Source organism: Excalfactoria chinensis, chromosome 16 (genome assembly GCF_039878825.1).
Source record: "Excalfactoria chinensis isolate bCotChi1 chromosome 16, bCotChi1.hap2, whole genome shotgun sequence".
NCBI lineage: Eukaryota > Metazoa > Chordata > Aves > Galliformes > Phasianidae > Excalfactoria > Excalfactoria chinensis.
The window spans coordinates 7,465,538-7,486,990 of NC_092840.1; the positions used below are offsets into that span (position 1 = coordinate 7,465,538).

The 21,453-nt window shown below is 41.3% G+C and overlaps 1 protein-coding gene and 1 non-coding gene across 2 annotated transcripts in view; both read left to right on the forward strand.

Moving 5' to 3' along the window:
- DNAH10 (dynein axonemal heavy chain 10) overlaps nucleotides 1-21,453 on the forward strand; it is a 49,923-nt gene that overhangs the window by 27,315 nt on the left and 1,155 nt on the right. Inside the window, exons 45-76 of the mRNA XM_072351373.1 lie at nucleotides 120-272; nucleotides 894-1,154; nucleotides 1,797-1,969; nucleotides 2,332-2,425; nucleotides 3,032-3,199; nucleotides 3,478-3,666; nucleotides 4,308-4,479; nucleotides 5,379-5,582; nucleotides 6,361-6,441; nucleotides 6,854-7,051; nucleotides 7,535-7,696; nucleotides 8,252-8,426; nucleotides 9,064-9,245; nucleotides 9,716-9,852; nucleotides 10,677-10,894; nucleotides 11,133-11,354; nucleotides 11,904-12,051; nucleotides 12,257-12,536; nucleotides 12,869-13,098; nucleotides 13,995-14,268; nucleotides 14,687-14,791; nucleotides 15,239-15,393; nucleotides 15,953-16,107; nucleotides 16,297-16,480; nucleotides 16,797-16,997; nucleotides 18,081-18,290; nucleotides 18,704-18,799; nucleotides 19,512-19,683; nucleotides 19,811-19,942; nucleotides 20,278-20,489; nucleotides 20,593-20,760; nucleotides 20,991-21,171. Of these exons, the coding sequence (XP_072207474.1) occupies nucleotides 120-272; nucleotides 894-1,154; nucleotides 1,797-1,969; nucleotides 2,332-2,425; nucleotides 3,032-3,199; nucleotides 3,478-3,666; nucleotides 4,308-4,479; nucleotides 5,379-5,582; nucleotides 6,361-6,441; nucleotides 6,854-7,051; nucleotides 7,535-7,696; nucleotides 8,252-8,426; nucleotides 9,064-9,245; nucleotides 9,716-9,852; nucleotides 10,677-10,894; nucleotides 11,133-11,354; nucleotides 11,904-12,051; nucleotides 12,257-12,536; nucleotides 12,869-13,098; nucleotides 13,995-14,268; nucleotides 14,687-14,791; nucleotides 15,239-15,393; nucleotides 15,953-16,107; nucleotides 16,297-16,480; nucleotides 16,797-16,997; nucleotides 18,081-18,290; nucleotides 18,704-18,799; nucleotides 19,512-19,683; nucleotides 19,811-19,942; nucleotides 20,278-20,489; nucleotides 20,593-20,760; nucleotides 20,991-21,171 (5,692 nt within the window). The remainder of the gene's footprint in view (nucleotides 1-119; nucleotides 273-893; nucleotides 1,155-1,796; nucleotides 1,970-2,331; nucleotides 2,426-3,031; nucleotides 3,200-3,477; nucleotides 3,667-4,307; nucleotides 4,480-5,378; nucleotides 5,583-6,360; nucleotides 6,442-6,853; nucleotides 7,052-7,534; nucleotides 7,697-8,251; nucleotides 8,427-9,063; nucleotides 9,246-9,715; nucleotides 9,853-10,676; nucleotides 10,895-11,132; nucleotides 11,355-11,903; nucleotides 12,052-12,256; nucleotides 12,537-12,868; nucleotides 13,099-13,994; nucleotides 14,269-14,686; nucleotides 14,792-15,238; nucleotides 15,394-15,952; nucleotides 16,108-16,296; nucleotides 16,481-16,796; nucleotides 16,998-18,080; nucleotides 18,291-18,703; nucleotides 18,800-19,511; nucleotides 19,684-19,810; nucleotides 19,943-20,277; nucleotides 20,490-20,592; nucleotides 20,761-20,990; nucleotides 21,172-21,453) is intronic.
- TRNAA-UGC (transfer RNA alanine (anticodon UGC)) lies at nucleotides 9,276-9,347 on the forward strand. Its single transcript has one exon. It is a non-coding gene; the product is annotated as a tRNA-Ala (tRNA).

The window sequence follows — 21,453 nt, forward strand, 5'->3', positions numbered from 1 at the left end:
AGGATTGTTTCTGGTACGTCTGACAATTTAACATAAAGAATATTTTTAGAATGCTGTAGTTTGGAGGAGGAAAAAAAAAAGATAAAAATCTATTCTTATCGATTTCTTCCCCTTTGCAGCTTCTCCTAGTGATTAACTTCTCTTCCCGTACAACATCAATGGACATTCAGAGAAATCTAGAGACAAATGTAGAGAAACGTTCTAAAGACACTTATGGCCCTCCTATGGGAAAACGTCTCATTATTTTCATGGATGATATGAATATGCCAAGGGTAAGCTGCCACTGGTTAGGGAGATATTTTAGGAGCATTTGGGATGGCACTGATGTCATACTTTCATATACAGATCCAACTGTATGAAAGGACTAGATCTAATATCACAAGTCAAGGAGATTCACGGAAGTACATAACTGTTTTTTTTTTGGGAACTTCAGAACAGTTGGATTTGTGTGCAATATGGGGTATTTTCCTCTATTGCAGTATTTGTCCTCTAGAAAAGAAATATTTCCTTTTGAATCGCTTCTTAGAGAATCATAGAATCGCTCAGATTGGAAGAGACCTTCATGATCATCAAGTCTAACTATAAATGGCATTAAAATCATTTGTCTTTGGCCTAGTATTGGTTACAGGATGTTTCTTGTAGAAACCATCCGTTCCTCCCTGGAACTGGAGCAGGAAAGGATGTGTATTTTTAGTTTAACTTAGAGAATAGGCAGTTTTATTGTATGAGACATTGGAATGAATGTTCACAATCAGTGCCAGAGCTCTACCAAGTGTTATGAAGTCTGTGTAATGCTGTCCTGAGTAGGGAGCAAAATATTTTCATGTTTACAGCAGTATTTGGCTTGTTGATATCCCGTGCTCTAAAAATATTGCTTCTTTTGTGTTGCAAAGGTTGATGAATATGGCACACAGCAACCCATTGCCTTGTTGAAGTTGCTACTAGAAAAAGGTTTCTTATATGACCGCAGTAAGGAGATGACCTGTAAAATGCTCCGAGATCTGGGTTTTGTTGCTGCCATGGGGAAAGCTGGAGGAGGTCGGAAAGTGGTTGACCCTCGATTCATCTCACTCTTCAGTGTTTTTAACATACCTTTTCCTTCTGAGCAATCACTGAATTTGATCTACGCCTCCATCCTGAAAGGCCACACTGCGGTAATATTACTGTTGCTAAAGGATTGCTTAGCGGGTTTAATTTGAAATCTACATTTATTTCTGTGTTGTCACAGGATCTAAAAACATTTGTCATCAGGTTTCCTTCTCGTTTAGGGTCTCATGTAAACTTTTTCCTTCTTGTATTTCTCAGGAGATATACTAAGGCTGTGTTGATAAATTCTTGAATAACATGCAGACTTTCAAATCAGGAGGTAGTTTATAAAACAGATGCTTTTAACTGACTGATGCAAGTTGAATTGTTTAGGTCTCATTCCTATAACCAAATGTACAAAGGTCAGAAAACTACTAAATGACAGTGAAAAATTCAGTACAATGCATTAGGCTGTGTTGTTATACAATTAAACTGGAAAATCAAGCAACAGAAGAGTAGTTTATTTTTTCTCGTGTGGAAACACTGTAGAAATTCCAGTCATTGAGTGTGATGTTATTTTCAGTGAAGATGGACCGTACCCAAACCATTTAACTTCTGTATGGTCACAGGAATGCTGCATACGAATACAAACTTCTAAAAATGTCTGCTCTAAGTTATTTGAGCAGCTGGAAAGCAGCGTATGTTCGATAGTGTTCAGTATTCTGTGGGCAGTTGCATGGAAACATCTCTTTTTTTTCTCATGTTTGCAGGTGTTTAATGAGTCTATATCAGCCATCTCTGAGACCATAACAACATGCACCTTGGAGCTTTATAGAAGGATTGTCTGTGACCTACCCCCTACTCCTTCCAAATTCCATTACATTTTTAACCTGCGGGACCTTTCTAGAGTCTATAATGGACTTGTTCTTACAACCCCAGAGAGGTAAGAATATAAAAATTGTCTTCATTAGTGCTTTACCCATTGGTTTAGATGAAGCTGGGGGAAGATGAGGTAGCTTGGTGCATGAAATAAATCACATCATTGCTTTTCATTAAACCTTCACCAGAATGAGAAGATGTTCAGGAACATTCTGAGTTATGATACTACTTTTGATGATGGATGCTATAGCGTTAGTCCTTCTTAAATAAGATACCTGAGGGTAGTGATGCAACTTTTTCATCTTTATGAAGAGGGGAAAAAGAAAAAAAAAACCCACCACTAAAACAGTTTAAAAAAAAAATCAGTCCAAACTTTGATCAAGATCAATTTGTTTGGGTCAGTCTGATATTCTGATATTAATGCAGGTTTCAAACAGTCACTCAGATGGTGAGAGTTTGGAGAAATGAGTGCCTGAGGGTTTTCCACGACAGGTTGATTAATGAAGCAGATAAAGCTTTGGTGAGTAATTTTTTTCAATTTTTAGTAGTTGCTGAATATTGCTGTGGCAACCAATTTGCAGCAGCAATGTTACCAACATACATTCAGGTCTTACAGTCAGACTGCTGACATCTCTAACCACTGTGTTGCTACTACATAACCTGAAAATGCAGTCTGTGTGTGGCAGACTAAATGAGATCAGCTGAAGGAACAGTAAATATATATATATTATTATATATAATATTATAATATATATAATATGTTTTTTATATATATATATATATATATATGTATGTATGTATGTATATATATGTGTGTATATATATATATATATATATATATATATATATATATATATATATATAAATTTTAATTGGGTATATCTGTCTTTATTTTCTACAATCCATTGACTTGAATGGTTCCCAAACTTCTTCTTAGACCATTTTGTATCATAGAACATAAGGACATTGTGGTCTGGTTCTTCCGGTAACATCGCTGGCTTCCTCTCTTTGAAATCAGTCAATATTTGACTAAGAACGTGTATTATTAATATCACTCTTCTGAGTGTTCCTGGACTCAGAAATACCTGCTTTGTTGTATTGCCTAACTTATTTCTTACACTCAAAGGTACAAGGACATATCAAAAACCTGATTGAAGAGAATTTCAGTGATGAACTGGAACATGCTATGAGGGATCCTATTCTTTTTGGAGATTTCAGGATGGCACTGAATGAAGGAGAACCTCGTATTTATGAAGATATACAAGACTATGAGGTGGCAAAAAGTCTCTTTCAGGTAGTGTGCTTCAACTTGGAACTGTGTGTGATGTGTCTTTGCATGAGGAACGGGCAGGAAATTGCATCAAACAAGGTGAAAGTGGTTCTTCGATGCACACATACAGCAGTTGTGCACAGAAGACTCTCATTTGGAGTCTGGAGTAATGAAAATTGAGAGTCAGCTCTGGAGTTGGCAGTGCTTTCCAATTATTTATTTTCCTTGATGATCTTATCAAGCAATAATGCGGCTAAATTGGTTGTTATTGGTTGTAACATTCTGACCACCTTTCTCTGCAGGAGATTTTGGAGGAATATAATGAGGCTAATGTTAAAATGAATCTGGTTCTTTTTGATGATGCTTTGGAACATTTAATCCATGTATATCGTATCATACGGATGGATCGTGGCCATGCCTTACTCATAGGAGTGGGAGGCTCAGGAAAGCAGTCCCTTACGAGATTGGCTGCCTTTACAGCTGGATGTGAGGTTAGTGTCTGTGCATCTTTGCAATGAAAGAAGACAAGGGAAGCAATAGTGGGATGAGGATTAAATTAGATGGGGATGAGAGGAGGAGGGAAAGGCAGTCAAGATAAGATCAGGCTGGCATCTCTTCCATGTGAAGAGAAAAACAGATTGCTATGAGGTCTGGGCTGTGGGTGATCTAGGCAGGAAGTTCTCATTGCTTGAATCTAGATTTTGGCACTTGGAGACAGAAAACAAGGATGGGTTTTGGGGACAAATCCAATAGTACCTAATTATTGCTTTTGTTGCTTATCTGTACTACAGCAGCACTGTGGTGCTTTTCAAGGAACCTTATTGTGATTGATACTGTAATATTTTAGATAAGAAATGATCCTTCTTCAACAGTTCCTTATGGAAATTGTTGACTTGGAGGGGAAGAATGAAAAAGGAGGGTGAATACAAGAGGCAATCAAATTTTAATAATGCAATCTTGTAGGTTCGTACAAATGTAATTGTTTGGAAAGAGTGTAGTCCATAAATTTACTGATGGATGGGGGCCAAACCAAAACCTTTCATCCAGCCTAGTTCAAATTGAGTTTCAAAGTTACCATTATGTCTTATTACCATTATATCTGTGTGTTCTTAATATTTGTTTGCATCCTTAGGTATTTGAGATCACGTTGACTCGGGGATATAGAGAAAATAACTTCCGAGAAGACCTGAAAAGCTTGTACCAGAAGCTTGGTATTGAGAACAAGTCAATAGTCTTCTTGTTTACAGATGGCCATGTAGCAGAAGAGAGTTTCTTGGAGCTCATCAATAACATGTTAACTTCAGGTGACACGCACAGCCTGAATTACTGCCATTTTAGTATCTGCTTGTGACTCAAGTGCACCTTTGGTCCAGCTTTTACTATCTCATGCTGTATTTTCTGCTGCTGTAGTTAGATACACCTTTCAATACTACCTTGGCCTTAATGATGGCTTTTTGACATCATATTGTGATTTATATGCATCTGGAGACCTTAAAAGTCCACACCGATCATAGTTTTGCAGGAGCCTCAGGCTTTTTCTAAGACCAGAGTACAAGTCCAGTTGTATTTCATCACAAGCTCTCTTTTTTCTCATTTGTTTTTGAATAGCATTTACCTGAGTGACAACAGTTGCTTGTATGTATATCTTAAGCTATAGTTTAGTGTTTTTTATTGTATGATAATGGCAGAGATTAGCAGCAGCTGGCACTGTGTGACCACCCTCTCTATAGAAGTTCATACAGCGTCTGATTTGAAAATGTTATCCCTTTGCATGTTCTGGTTCTCTCTGTTCTGTTCTGCTTGGGTCAGTCATTAGGTAACTTATGAAATATGACCATTTGATTGAGAGACTGGAAGTGTGATTTGGTGGTTTCTAGGCACTAGTGAATATTTTCCTTGCATGAGTAAAAGCATTTTGTGTTCTTGTGACATTTTGTATATATTGCTGAAGCCCAAGCAAAACCAAAGCAGTTATTCGTCTAAATCCCCTTGCATCATCTGAAGTACTTCCTCTATATTGTCCACTATGGGTGAGGAGGAGGAGGAGAAGCACAGAGAGATTAATAGGTTCACTTAGAAGTGCCCAGAATCATTTTTGCTGAACTAGGTTTGATCCTTGTCACACTGGCTTCCCATTTGCTCTGTCCCCAGCCATATGGTTACAAGTTATTCTCACTAGCATTTTTCTGTCCATATGTTACAGGAATGGTGCCAGCCCTTTTTGCAGATGATGAAAAAGACAGCATACTAAGTCAGATTGGAGACGAAGCTATTAAAGCTGGTGCGAACCCAGCTAAACAGAGCGTCTGGCAATATTTTGTAAACAAATGTGCAAGCAACCTTCATATTGTCCTGGGGATGTCCCCAGTTGGGGACAGTCTGAGAACGTGGTGCAGAAATTTCCCAGGTATCAATGATATTCACTGCTTCGTCCCTTCCCTGTCAAATACAGGTTTCTAGGCAAGACAGAATCTCCAGCAGACTCTCACAGCTAAAGCTGAGCAGAGCAGGTTTAATGATTACACATTTGCATGATTTTTTCCAGTTGACTGCCATGTATCAGTGGGGATTATTGACTAACATTTAGCAGATCGGTTCGTTTTCCAGTTGAACTACTAGAAATCAATTAGTCATCCTCATTGAACTGGAAGTATACAGACTGCCTATGTCTACAGCCTCTCTTCTATAGTTCACAGAAGAATGTGTCATATTAAATCATTATGAAACTAGGATATGGTGGTAAGAGAAACGTTTTTATATCCAAAGCTAAAAGAGGAGTGGGTTAAGAAGGACACAACTAAGAGAAAAACCACCTGGGCCTGGTGGATGCTACTGCAGAACAGGTGGTCCTAAGAGGACCGAGGAGATGCACAAATTGAGGTGTACTGGTGGGAATCCCAGTGCAGGCTTTAAAATATCTGGTTGTTGCTCTTGATGCATCCTGTGGAATGGCATAGCATAAAGAATTGTACAACAGGTTTAGGAGGACGCAGATGCAATGCTGATTATTTACTATCAAGATGGAAGTACTGGCTTGGTGGTAGTTATTGTTCCTAAGTAGGAGCCAAATAAGACTAAACCTGAAAATTCTTGATGCAAACAAAGTTAAGCTTAGGGCTGTCTGAGAGACTAAGATGTAGTTTTACAAAGAAACTTTTCAGGCAACACTATGTTTTTATTTTAAGGTCTTGTAAACAATACTGGTATCGATTGGTTCTTGCCCTGGCCCTCCCAAGCTTTGTATGCAGTTGCAAAATCCTTTGTTGGTAAGTAAGATGTCAGTATTTTAACTCATTAGTCTTTGGATTAGCCTAAGAAATATATACTTTGACTTTATTGTGGATTTCATCTTGCTTTCCCGCTGTGGATACCACCATAGATCTACAAAGACGATGCAATATCCCAGTAAAAAAAAATGTTTTTATTTGCCAAATAGTTTTAAAAGACATGGCTAAGATTCAAGCCCGTAGCTCAGGAGATGATGTGACCTGGCTATCAGGATGCCTTTGTTCTCTTCTGAGCTCTATCTTGGCCTTGCTTTTTGTTCCTAGGAAGCAAATTTTTTCTATGCCTGGCTTAAATGTAATGTACATAAAAGAAAGAAGATGGTAATTGACATCTATGTATCTATCTATCTATACATATTGATTTTTTTTAATCTATTCTGACTGATTTTAGGAAGTAACAAACGCGTTCCAGCAGAGAACTCCGAGATGGTGGTTGAGCACATTGTCATGGTGCATGAATCTGTAGACAGTTTCAGCAAGATGTTTCTGCAGAAATTAAGACGTAGCAACCATGTCACACCAAAGAATTACCTTGATTTTATCCATACATATTCAAAATTGCTTGAGGAGAAAAATGAGTTCAATTTAGGTAAGACTGTGTAGACTAACGTCCTGACCACATATGACTGTTTGGATTCTGTCCAGTGTTGTGTTTACCCCAGATTCTTCTGTGAATGAACCTGAGCCAGGATTTCCAAAGCAGATACTCCTCTGCTTGAAGAAGGGTGATTAGATCTAATGGTAGCTCAGCCTAACTCAAGGTTTGACATTCTTCCTCAAACAGCAATTCTTATTCATGCTTCGGTGAGCACTGAAGCATGCAAAGAGGATCACATATCAGCAGTGCAGTAGTGAAAGCAAGTAAAGGTGCAGGGCCACTTACTGGCAGCACAGGTAACTTTAATGAAGTCTTGTGTGGGAGGCTTATGAAATAAAAAATCTTTCACAGTGATTTTCCTGTCATAACTGAGGTCTGTTGCAAAGTGCTCTTATAAGCACCTCTACTTTCTATGACGTTGTCTATTGCTGTGCAATAATACCAAGGAATCACTAATATTTCTCTCCTTTCTAGCACAATGCAAACGGCTGGAGACGGGCCTAGATAAACTGAAGGAAGCTAGTGTGCAGTTGGTTGAGCTGAACGAGAAACTTGCAGTGCAAAAGATTGTGCTAGCAGAAAAATCAGCAGCTTGCGAGACTTTGTTAAAAGAGATTGCAGCAAACACTGAAGTAGGTAGGTAATTTACAACTGCTGAAGTGTCCCTCAGGCAAAGCAAGGCTTGCATAGCCTGTGTTAGGTTGGAAGCTACTTTAAGAGCTCCAGATGCTTTTAGAGATGTCCCACTTGTTCTGCCTGTGCTGATGCAGGATCTTTCTAGAAGAGCAGGTCCTGCATTCTAACCAGATGCACATTTTTCCTATATATATTTGGTCTATTTAGTGCACGTCAATACTATGCGCTCCGGCCTTTGTCTTCCCTTCCTAAGTTATAAGGAGTAATGTGGGAAAGAGGCAACAGCAAGAAAGGGATCTTGTGTTTCAGAAATGCTTTTGGAGGAAAGTCAGAGGGAAGCACAGTAGAAGAGATTATCTATGCTTTGTGTGGAACACTGATGGTATTGCCATCCTGGCGATGGATGGAGCCCTGTAAATACTGGCAAGCTAGAAATAAAAGGGCACTGCTTTGGTGGTGATTTCTGATTTTGAGCCACAAGCACATGTATATTAGTACATGTTCTGCAAACAAATTCTATTAATCTATTTACAATCCTGCTTTTACAATTTTTAGCTGAAACAAAGAAAAAACTGGCTGAAGAAAAAGCTACAGAGATACAGGAGCAGAATAAGATTATTGCTATGGAGAAGGCGGCTGCTGAGTCAGCTCTGGCTGAAGTTATGCCTGTTTTAGAAGCTGCCAAACTGGAGCTGCAGAAACTTGACAAGTCTGATGTTACTGAGATCAGGTAGTTCATTTAGATGTATAATAGCGTAAATGCTTGGAAACTCATGGGGAGGTCATTTTAGAGTCAGCCTCTTTCCTTGTGGGCATAGTGTGTGGGTTATCAGGTCATCAGTTTCCCAGGTGCAGATGTCACAACAGAAGCCCAGGACTTCTCCTCAAGCCTGTTCTTTCTATTTGCAGTGATGCTTTGGTAGCATGAAAATGTACTTTCCTGCTGAATTACTTCTAGTGTTCTTGTAATACATTTTGTATTTGGGGACAGGTATGAAAGCGCACACAGTCCTTGGCTCCCCCCAGAACAGTAGGAGCTTTTCATTCCCTGTCACACTTGTCTGGTTTCTTCTCTGTGTTAGACCTCTGGATTCCTTCAGTACTGTACCTCCCACTCAACAGCTGCCTGATTGCACGAGGGAAAAATATAGGTCGTGGTTTTATTGATCACATTGTTTGAATGCAACAACCAGTTCTGAGCCCTCATCTAGCTAACTGTTTCTTGTTTTGGCTGGATTCTGTTTTTCGCTTTGTTTAAAATGTCTTACTTAATAGCTGTTGTTATATTTCATTAGCAGTCTTAATGGGAAGCACAAGTCTAGCATTGTGTTTTGTTTCCTCCATCATCTTCTTTGCTTGTTTTCTAGATCCTTTGCAAAACCCCCTAAACAGGTGCAGGCTGTTTTGGAATGTGTTCTTATCATGAGGGGGTACAAAGAATTAAGCTGGAAGACAGCCAAGGGGATGATGTCAGAGGCCAATTTCCTGCGCTCTCTGATGGAGCTGGATTTCGATGGGATTACGTACGGCCAAGTGAAATCTGTTCGAGGTAAATTACTGACCGAGGTAAATCATTAACGGGGATGTAGCTCAGTGGTAGAGCGCATGCTTTGCATGTATGAGGCCCCGGGTTCAATCCCCGGCATCTCCACTTTTGGAGCTGATAGTCCTTAATATCTTTGTCAGTGACACCGTTTGCCATGGCACCGAGCTGTGGGATGTCCCTTCAGCTGTGAGGATCCTATGAGCCGTAGGCTTGGAATGAAAGTAACGCCGTGCTTAGCCTTCAGAAAACTGAAGGCTTCACCTTTTGTTTGAGAAGGAACTTGAGAAATCACTGTCAGTATTGCTGTATAGTTACAGCCCACTACCTCCATCATGAGTTCAGAATCTTTTATACTCTGACAAGTGATCCATATAATCTGTCAGTATTGCTCAATATTGCTGTTTGGAAACCTTATTTCTCTGTAGATTTCTGCACTATAACTTGGCTCACTTGCAATGTCTTTGTCCATTTAGCTGTGTTAAAGAGTCTTAATACTACCTTCGCTGAAATGGAACTTGTTAGCAGAGCTGGCCTGGGAATGCTGAAGTTTGTTGAAGCGGTGATGGGCTACTGTGATGTAGTTAGAGAAGTCAAGCCAAAGAGAGAGAAGGTACAGTGCATGAATTCAGACTCTGAGGGGGATGAAACCTGGAGATTTCATAGTGAGGGGTTTCTGAGGTGCTTCAGAAGAGGTGTTTGGAAATACTGCAGCATGGGTGAGGAATGTACAGTTATTATGTGCTGTGTCTGTTATGCTGTCATGCTGCAGAATGGGTTCCCATCCACTCTAGCGCTGAAAGGAGGTGAGAGAAATGAGGTCAGGTGGAATTTTGACAGTCTTACATGGTCAGAAAAGCAATTTTTAGCTGTCTACTGAAAACATGCTGGAAAACACGTGACATTTGGACGGAGCAGAGCTCTGCCACACATCCATGCCCCTTGAATGCTGACCTTTTAATCAACATTTTTTAGAGACTGGGACCTTAGCTGTGTTACGAAAGGAAATCTTATGACACTGGGAAAATTCCTAACAGAAAATCTGCTTGTATACAGCTGACTACTGGTAAAGTATATTCACTAGATGGGGGGCCTGACTATTTTTAAGGACTTAACATCACCGTTATTAAGCAGACAAACCTCATCTCTTGTCTGGGATGACAGTCCTGCTGACCTCTGATGTTGGCAGGACTGCTTACATCCTTAATACAGCTTATGTGTTGAGAACTCTGCTTCAGGAAGTTTGTCTGCTTTGGAGCTGCAGTTTCAGACCACAAGGTAAATGTTTAGGATGGGAAGAGGCAGACGAGGAAGTTTTGGCTTACACCATTTATGGTGCTTTAAAATACACAAAATAGCCAGAAAGAAGAACTTGAGATTTCTCTCCAAACCCCCTCTTTTCTCTGATAATACTCTATATTTTCCTTCATAACATAGGTGGCAAGGCTAGAACGGAACTATTACTTAAGTAAGAGGGAACTGGAAAAGATAAACTCAGAGCTAACAAGAATTCAGGAGGAACTTAAAGCTTTGGGGGATAAATATCAAGAGGCAATAAGAGAAAAGCAACAGTTACAAGAAGAAGCAGAGATTATGCAGAGAAGATTGGAAGCTGCTGACAAGCTCATCAATGGCTTGAGTTCTGAAAATGAGAGGTAAGTGTAGATTCCAAGAGGATTGTTCTTGACCTCAGAGGATCAAATGCTAGGAATAAAATCTATGAAACTGAGATATTTTTGGTTCAAATCTACTCAGTGTCATTACAGTAAATGAGAGAACAACAGACTGTACCTTTTGTGGTTGTCTCAATCATTAGATAAAATAGCAGCAGTTGGAAAAGAATCCTTATCCCCTGGTACAGATTCACGCAGGATCCCATTATTTTTCTATCAGATGGGCAAAGGATTTAGAGGACCTCAAGATGAAAAAGGTGAAGTTGCTTGGAGATTGTCTACTCTGTGCTGCCTTTCTGAGCTATGAAGGAGCATTCAACTGGGAGTTTCGTAACGAGATGATCTATCAAGTGTGGCAAGAAGACATTCTTTCACGAGAGATTCCTCTCAGTCAGCCTTTTAGGTTAGAAAGCCTCCTGACTGATGAGGTGGAGGTTAGCAGGTACGTCCTGTCAAGTCAGTGACTGCTGTATGTGAAATCATGAAGTGGGAGTCTGAGTCTGGCACTGTGCGTTGAAGTGTAGGTGGAAAGACTGTTTTACTTCATGCCACAAGGACAATGGGGACACAATTATTTTCCTGGTTGGCAGAGGCTATTTGTTATAACGAACCACTGTTCTCTACAATACAAGGGCATTCATTGAACCTTACCTTTTCATGAATGCATACCTTTTTATTAGTTATCTGTAATATGTGTTCCACTCAAGGCTTAACAACAGTCTTTTCATTTACGTCAGTACATTTGGAATTAAACTTGTAGCCAAATAAACCAAATTTCAGCTGCTTTGTGATTCCTCCCCAAATGCAGCAGTCTGAGTTGTGAGTGGTGTAGTCAATGAGTCGGTCTTAGTTTGGACACTGCTCTTGCGATCACATATGCTGCCTGCTTGCCTTGTGTTTCTAATACTTGAAGGATTGCATAATTTTACTGACTACTGAATTCTCTGCTGTCCCATCAAGTTTGTGTTCCAGCTTGATCTTTGCTTCATAGGTGGGTTTCCCAAGGATTGCCTCCAGATGAGCTCTCCGTCCAGAATGGCATTCTGACGACATATGCAAGTCGCTTCCCACTCTGTATTGACCCACAACAACAGGCTTTAAATTGGATTAAGAAGAAAGAAGAAAAAAATAACCTGAGGGTAAAGATAAACAATAATTTAACCTTGTTGGGTCTGATGGTTTGTTTGGGATATTTGCCAGCCTCGGTACAAGTGAGTGTAACCAAGAGGCTGCACTGCTTGTGTTTTTTCTCAGCTCCAGTATGGAATTTCATGCAGGACAATGTCACAATCAGAAGCATAGTTGGAAGTCCTGTTTTCATACCTTTCCGTTATTCTCTTGCAGATGGCTTCCTTCAATGACCCAGATTTCCTTAAACAGCTAGAACTTGCCATAAAGTATGGAAATCCTTTCCTGCTGCATGGTGTTGATGAATACATTGATCCTGTGATAGACAATGTCTTAGAGAAGAATATCAAAGTTGCACAGGGGCGAAAATTCATTGTCCTGGGAGACAAGGAGGTTGACTATGACAGTAATTTTAGATTGTACCTGAACACCAAATTAGCAAACCCAAAATATTCTCCCGCTGTATTTGGGAAAGCCATGGTTATCAATTATACAGGTAAGCAGTGTGTGTTTATTAACAAAATAGTCATTATGCTGTTTAGGGCCTGGGTGGTTATTTGAAACAAGAAAACTTTAACATTTAATAGTCTCACTAATACTTATCGTCTGATTTAATATAAACTTCTTCTTTCTTCTCTCTCTTAATCTGAAACACAAGTGAAGGTCTTATACCTGTCAGGTTAGGATGCATTGGTACGATTAATTACAGTTATCATCCAAGCCACTCTGTTGCATTGCTGTAGTTGTATGAGGTGATGAAGATGAAATGGTTTGTCTAAAAGCAGTCCTTGTTCTTTTACAAAAGGCTGTTTTGTGTTGTATCTGTAGTTACGCTGAAGGGCTTGGAGGATCAATTGCTCAGTGTTATTACGGGTTTTGAAAAAAAAGAATTGGAAGAGCAGAGAGAAAACCTCATCCAGGAGACCAGTTACAATAAAAACTTGCTGAAAGATCTGGAAGACTCTCTCCTTCGGGAACTGACATCGTCCACAGGAAACATGTTGGACAACATAGACTTGGTGCAAACCATGGAGGAGACGAAAACCAAAGCTACTGAGGTACCAGCTGGTTGTCAGGGTTTTGTTTTGGTAGGATTGAATCTTATTGAAACTTATTGAATCTCTTCTTTCTTTCTCATTGTGTTTCATTTTCTTTCATGAGAACCCTTCATTCCTTTCAACCTAGTTCTCAGCTTCGAGAATGAACATGTTGTACCTTTTAGCACTGAGCAGTATTTTTTTTTTGCATCAGAGAACATAGTCCTATTTCAGGACAGTCATTATTAGGACCAAAGTGAGAGTTGTTCACAGTTTTAAAATGAAGAACAGGGAATGTATATGTACCAGCTCTGAAACAATCTTTGTCTTATATCAGATCTGAAATGGAAATTAAAGATTTTTGTTACTTAGGGAAGACGTAGGATATCTGTCCTTGGAGGCTTACAAGCCTTAGCTGGGCAAAGCCACGGATGGCCTGACCTAGTGGTGGCAGTAGTCCTGTTCTGGACTAAAAGTTGAAGTAAATGTCTCCAGAGGGTCTTTCCAATGCTATTTGTATGATCCTGTGTAAATCTCTTTTGACTTAGTTCAGGTGTCTCCAATTGAATGAGGGCCCTGCCTCAGCTGTGCCTCTTTCTCTCCTCAGCCTATAAAGCCCTTATCTCTCTACAGAGTCTTAAGAGAAATTTTGCTTATTTAAAGTATTAAAGTATTTAAAGATGAATGATTTGCATTTTCACACAGTTAGGGTTTTTTTGAAAGTAAGCTAATATGTGAATGTTACTGTCTTCAGTATCTTGCCTCCTGGTATTCGCGTGCTTTTAGTGCATGCTGTTACGTAATTTTACATCCTGTATATTCATAATTGTTTCAACATGGCTTAATACACTAATTATATGCTTAAATTAATATGTCAGTGCATTAATTATATGTGTATGAAATCAATGTCTGTCTAGGTGATCGAAAAACTTAATCTGGCTGTGAAAACAGCGGCGGATATTGACCAGCTTCGAGATGGCTACAGACCAGCTGCCAAGAGGGGGGCCATTTTGTTCTCCGTTTTGTCTGAAATGGCAGTTGTCAACATCATGTACCAGTACTCTCTGGTCTCCTTCTTAGAGGTTTTTGGACTCTCTCTTCGGAAATCCATGCCCAGTCCTATTCTTCCAAAGAGGTTAAAAACCATCATGGATACAGTGACTTTCAACACCTATAACTATGGCTGCACAGGTTAGTGCAGTTTAATGATGCTCTGTTGTTTGCCAGCTTTCAGCTGGTTTACATTAGAGAGGCAAATTATCAAACAATAACAAATCCACTGAGGTTGAGTTTTCAGCATTGTTCCTGGTTTACAGTCACTCTCTTCTACCTGAAGTAATACGCGTGTATTACAACTTAATTGAATCCATTCTTAATCCAACTACAAATGGCACATTGCAGATATGGATCTTATATTCCTGGGTGTTTCTCACAGATGCCATTTTGACAAACTTGTACTCGGTCTGAACTTCTGCAAGCCTGATCCAAACCCCTGTCCTCAGTCACCTTGAACTTCGTGGGGTGACCAGGTGCAGGATGTAGATGTAAAGGCTGGTGCTAAAATGTGGGACTGGAGCAGATGGTTGAAAATGTTGTCCTTTTAACATAGGCTTGTTTGAGAAGCACAAGTTATTGTTCTCCTTTAATATGACTGTGAAGATTGAACAAACCGATGACAGAGTTCCCCGTGAAGAACTTGACTTCTTTTTAAAAGGTAATGTGAATATATTTGTATGGAAATATATATGTGATGATAGCTAGAGGATCTTTCAAAGATAAACATTGACTGAGTTGTGAAGTCAGCTGGAATATGTTGGATTTTGCTATTGGTATTTTTTCACTTTGTTGAGCAGCAAAGAGGTGAATCTCTTCTCACTATGGATGCTGACAAATCTTGTGTTAGCTACAGATAATGAGAATGTTACCCGAGGAAATAATCTCCAGTTTTTTCCTACTTATAAATAGAAATGTGTGCAAAGATACAACTTTGGCTTCTGCAGGCACTTTTAAATGCTGTGTTTACTTCAGCAGACCAGTTTAATCTCACAGTGCTTCCAGAGACAAGTTTCCAAATGGTTTCTCTGTGTGGTGGGGCTGTCTGTGTGGTCAGGTACCAGAACTGATGATCCCGACATTCACGTTGGTTTCTGAATGTGACCAGGCAATATTTCCCTGGAGAAGAGCGAACGAAAGAAACCGTACGCTTGGCTTCCAGATCAAGGCTGGGAAGACCTGATTCGTTTGTCTGAACAATTTCCTGAGCAATTTGAATCTCTTCCAGATGATGTGGAACAAAATCCAGATGTGTGGAAAAATGTACGTGCTTTTCTGCAATCCTTGTTTTTCTTCTGGTATTAAATGTTCAAGTGTGATGCAGTGTGCCATAGAACTCTGTAGGAGGCATGTCACCACTGGTGTTTTCTGTCGAGGCATTGCTTTTCCTTTTGAACTGGAGGAATTAAGGCTCTTGTTATTAAATAACCCCCCAGTCTTCTGAGCTGCACTGTACATGTTCTGTTTTCCAGCCATATGCCTTTGAGGAGTTCTTTGCCCTGTTCAGGTCAGTGGAACCTTTGCTGTTGATTTCAGCAGTCAGTATTTCACTGTCCTTTCTGTACTGCTGAATCACACGATGCTCTGAGAGCGCTGCCTCCTCCCACTGCACCAGAGCTGGACGGTGGTGGTATCGTAGTAGGCTCAACCTTCCTACCAATGCTTTGTGCTCAAAGAGCTGAACCTTTTCAAATCTCTTTGCAGTGGATCGACTTCCTCCTTTGTTTTCTATTTTTGTGTCAAACTGTTTTTGCTTTTCCTACTAATCTCACTGATGGATCCATTTGATCAGTCCGCATTGTGTCCCTCCTTTTCCTGCCAGTGGTACGATACAGATGCTCTGGAGCAGATGCCGTTCCCCATGCAGTACCAGAACAGTCTCACAAACTTCCAGAAGCTGCTGCTCCTGCGGTGTTTCCGAGTGGACCGCGTCTATCGGGCAGTGACAGACTACGTGACCCTGACAATGAGTGAGAAGTGAGTCACTCTTGTTGCCAATGTAAATGGTTCGAGTACTTTGCCTATGCAACAGAGCCTGTTTTGTTTTCTCTGTATTATTTCCTTGTGCAGTCTGAGGTGAATGTTGATGTCAGTATTAAAGCCATTTTTTACACAAAATTGATACTTTTTTGGTAGAGCAGCTCACTGTGCTTCTTTTCCTACCAGGTTCGTGCAGCCCCCCGTGATCAGCTTTGAAGCCATCTTTGAGCAGAGCAGTCCTAACTCACCAGTTGTTTTTATCTTAAGTCCTGGCTGTGATCCCATTAGTGACCTCATGAAACTGGCTGAGAGGACAGGCTTTGGAGGGGATAAACTCAAATTCCTAGCCATGGGACAAGGCCAAGAAAAGGTAACTTCAGTGGGAGGGTTGGGACGTTCTGTGGGCCCTGAGTTAGTGTGCGAATTGCAGGTCATGCTTTTTGTGTCATGGACTTGATGAATTTCCTTTCTGAAGGCCACCGAAAATGTTAATTAAAAGTTAATTTGTGCTTTGGAAATAGAATATGATTTGCCAACCTAGAAATAATGGTTTTCTGTAATGTGAGAGAGGGTGTTTGGCTGCTAGGATGGTTTTATGGTTTTTATGTTCAGAGTGATAATTTCAGCTGTTAGAAAGGTAGCTGAAAGGGAGTGTTACTCACAGAGCGCTCTTTCTGCTTCTTAAGATCGCCCTGCAGATGCTGGAGGAAGTGGTGGTGAAAGGAGAATGGCTGATGTTGCAGAACTGTCACCTTTTGGTGAAGTGGCTCATCACTCTGGAAAAGGCCCTGGAGAACATCACAGATCCTCACCCCGACTATCGCCTCTGGCTGACTACAGACCCAACCGAGGGCTTCCCCATTGGGATCCTGCAGAAGTCACTGAAGGTGCTGCAGGAGCACAAAGCCCAGTGGGAGGGCCTGCCCTGTGAGCTCAGCTATCAGACTGCCTGGGGAGGAGCGTGACCTGGATGCAGCACGTTGACTTGGGCTGTGCACAAGGGTTTTATGTTCATTACCCAGATAGGTTTTCTACCATCTTGTTTATTTTCTGGTGATTTTTTTTTTCCTTTGGATGACAGCTGTTATTTTAGAACAGAGCTTTGGGAGTAAACCTGGAGATGGAACAAATGCTCTTTACATTCATTCTAATGCTGCCACATATGTAGTATATCCAACAGTCAGAAATAGTCACTGCTGGTGCAGAGCTGAGGTCTGTCTAGCCTGGCAATAGTGTCAGTGGAGCAGACACTGTAATAGGATAATGTTTTCCAGTTGCTACTTCAGGCTGCATCATTTATCACAAGCAAGCTGAGCTGATTATTTTGAAGGCTCAAGCCATGATGCAGTCCTGGTGTTCTATTTTGTGACTGCTTTACTTCCGCTGTGGTGAAACAGTGCTGTAAATGGGATCATTTTATTGCATGGAGTTGATGGCAGCGGTGTATCAGATCCACCCAATATGTGCTGAGCTCTGAAGTTATTCACCTCAGCACTGCTTTGTGCTACAGTGGGGAGAAGTGAGTGTGAATATGTTTTTGATTTAAGGCTGCACATATGCACTTAGAAAAACATTTTACAGCTCTCTGACAGCGGTGCCATGAAGATGACTCTGCTTTCATTCGATAATTAGCAAAGTCGTGTTAAGCCATCTTAGTGTTGTGGTGTGCAGGACACAGCCAAATCTGTACATTACTGCTAATATTTCAGTAAGTGAAAGTATGATGAACCATGAATCCTTCCAATAACGCAGCTATATGTCAGATAGTACCAGGTTTCTCTTCACATCTCTGCTAACCCTGATAAAAGGCTGGATGCATGTCTTTACATACAAAAAAGCCCCATATTGGTACGGATGTAGAAGGCTGGTCAGTTTCTGCAGGCTTGTGCTGTTTAACTACACGAGACATTTGACTGTTTACCTTCTTGATGCTATTTGGTAATCGATGGCGTCCCTGATTCTTTTGGTAGGTTGTAACAGAACCACCGAATGGTCTGAAACTGAACATGAGAGCCACCTACTTCAGGATTCCCAAAGAAGCCTTGGAGCAATGCCCCCATCCTGCCTTCAAATCCTTAGTCTACGTGCTGGCATTTTTCCATGCCGTGGTTCAGGAGAGGAGGAAGTTTGGGAAGGTTGGCTGGAACGTACCGTATGATTTTAATGAATCTGACTTCCAGGTAAGGAAATAATTACAGCTCTTCTGTTCTCGAGTTGCTTGAATTACTTCTGAAAACGTGGTGTATTCATCTTCAGTCCTTTCTTGCAATATAATAATTGACCTTTTTTTTGTTGCTGTAGACTCAGTAAACTCGTGATCTTCCATAATGTCAATTTTGATCACACTAAAACCACAAAACTTACTTAATGAGATTCTCATTTATGTTTGTATTTATGAACATTGTTTATAGAAACGCATTTATTTTATAACCCTCCCCCATAGGCTTCTTTCCTTAACAAGATGTACGCTTCCTAATTCATTTTGTTGAGGAAGAAACTGTTGTTAGTTGTCAAACAAGAACTGGGTTAAGTAAAATCAGACACGTGTAGCTGATCTTTGAATCTTCTCATCTTGTTTTAACATCTTTATCAGGTCTGCATGGAAATTCTTCACACATACTTGACAAAAGCTTTCCAGCAAGATGATGATAAAATCCCGTGGAGCAGCCTCAAGTATCTTATTGGAGAGGTGAGTGCCTACACTGACAGTGCAAGAATCCCTGAGCTGTGTCCTAACATGGAGTTGGTTCGGAATCTCTTGTGGGCAGTCCTGAAACTCCTGGGCAAGTCACTTACCCTCACTGCCTCAATAAACTGGGGCCACTGTGTTTAACTGCACAATGGGGGAGTGATGATGCTTAGTTCTGAGGGAGCCTTTGGATCCTCTGAGGAAAGGCACTCAACAGCACGACTTCACACTGTATATTCACTGTTAGTGCAACGGAGAGTGACTGACCCGAGCTGTACAAACAGGTATTTCTGAAGCAGGGCTGTATTTGCTATGTGCTGTATTTGCTATGTGCTGTATTTGCTATGTGCTGTATTTGCTATGTGCTGTATTTGCTACGTGCTGTGTAGCAGCTGGCTGCTTCAAAGTAGCTGCTGTAACACAGAATCTTACAGCAAGTTGTTATTTGGCAGCATTTAATCACAGCTGATCCTGAGCTGGTACTGAAGTTACTGCTGCATGTACACAAATACATCACCAAGGCTGGCTATCAGGAGTGGCCCAGAGCAGCTCCTCTTGAGAAGGAGCTACAGGAAGCCTTCAGGGGAGACAGCATTAAACTCACGCTGTGCAGCCACTGCAATAGCAAAATGCTTTGGAACTTTCAGTGTTATTGTAGCTGTATTTGCTGCCTCAAACAGCAGTGCTCTATAACCAGTGTAATTATTTCTAGGTCATGTATGGTGGCCGTGCCATCGACAGCTTTGATCGCCGCATTCTGACTGTCTATATGGATGAGTACCTTGGTGATTTCTTATTTGACACATTCCAAACATTTCACTTTTACAAAAATGATGAGGTTGATTACAGGATTCCTCAAGGGACTGTGAAAGATGACTTTGCTGGTAAGCAGTGCTTTCTCTGTCACGTAAATTAGCATTAAATAACTTTTCTTACACTATGCATGGTCTGGTAGCTGTAGTGCAGTGTGTGCATCAGTCTGAAGTAAGTAAGTGTGTTTTTGTATTGCAGTGGCAATAGAATGTCTGCCCCTGGCTAATAGTCCAGAAGTATTCGGCCTTCACGCCAATGCTGAGATCGGGTATTACACACAGGCAGTTCGTGGCATTTGGTCTCATCTTCTTGAGCTGCAGCCTCAGACAGGTACATCCACCCCCACTTGGGACCCCGCAGGCTGGCACTGAGGAGTTGCTGTTGCAGCACAGCCGGGCTCTGCCTGCCAGCACATGTAATGGCCTCATGGAGCAGAGGCTGCAAAGGGGCTGAAAAGCAACTGAGCTGCTGAGCCCTGGCAGCAGGAAAGTAGCTCAGCATGTGCTCAGAGAAAGTGTTGGGCATACAGGGAGCCTGCTGGTGCCAAGGTCAGTGCTGCATGGGGTGGGTAAAGACGTGTGGGTGCCAAGCAGTGAGTCAGCCTGCGCAGTTCTTATAAAAATTAATAGGGGGGATTTAATCTCACCAGGCTATTTTTGTTTCAGGTGAATCTGGTACCGGAGTTAGTCGAGATGAATACATTGCTCATGTTGCTAAGGATATAGAAAACAAAATACCAGAAGTATTTGATCTTACCAAGATAAGAAAAGGATTTGGACTGCACCTCACCCCTACAACTGTGGTGCTGCTGCAGGAACTGGAACGTTTTAATAAGCTCATCATTTGCATGGCAAAGTCACTGGCTGAACTGCAGCGTGTACGTAACAGCACCGCTACCGCTGCTCACAGCAGGCAGAGCCAGTCAGCTGAGGCTGTAACTGGCACAGCTCTGGCACTCAGGACTGTCACTGTCATTCCAGGCCTTGGCTGGGGAAGTTGGAATGAGCAGTGAACTGGACGATGTGGCTCGGGCACTCTTTAATGGACAGATTCCTGGCATCTGGAGGCGACTGGCCCCCGACACACTGAAAACACTCGGAAATTGGATTATTTTCTTCAGAGATAGGTACAACCAGTACAGCACCTGGGTAAGTAAACGAGGGACTCCAAGCTCTTGTTTAGTCTGCTGTGTACACAGTGCAAATTAGTGATGGGGTGCAGAAGTCGTTGAAATTTCACTGCTTTAAATAATTTAAACTTATGCCAATCAATCACCACCTCGAATGAGAATGAAGCCACTGGCTAGCCTTTGAGATTGGCCTCTGAGCTGAGCAGAGCAGACCAAGCACTGCAGGCTGTCTTCTATTACTGATTGCAGGTCAATGAGTGCGAACCAAAGGTGATGTGGCTCTCAGGCCTGCACATTCCAGAGTCATACCTGACAGCTCTTGTTCAAGCCTGCTGCAGGAAAAACAAGTGGCCCCTGGATCACTCCACCCTCTACACCGAGGTGACCAAATACAGGACTGCAGAGGACATCTCTGAAGGGCCCACACAAGGTAAGTGACTTCATGGGTATTTGAGGAAAAAAAATAGGTAACTGAGGCCAGAAGGGAGAAAGAGAAACTGCTTGGGCTGCTGAGCGGAATGAATTTGACTGCACCTCTGCAGACAATGCATGCAGCCAGTGCAAGTAATGTATTCAAACAGAAAGGTAAATACGGTTATGTGTTACTTACTGTGTAAAGATAGCCTGGAAATTGTGGTGCCTCGCAGTGCTCTAATTACTGAATACATCACACCACATGTAGGGCCAGGTGAGCAGCTCTGAGTATTAGACC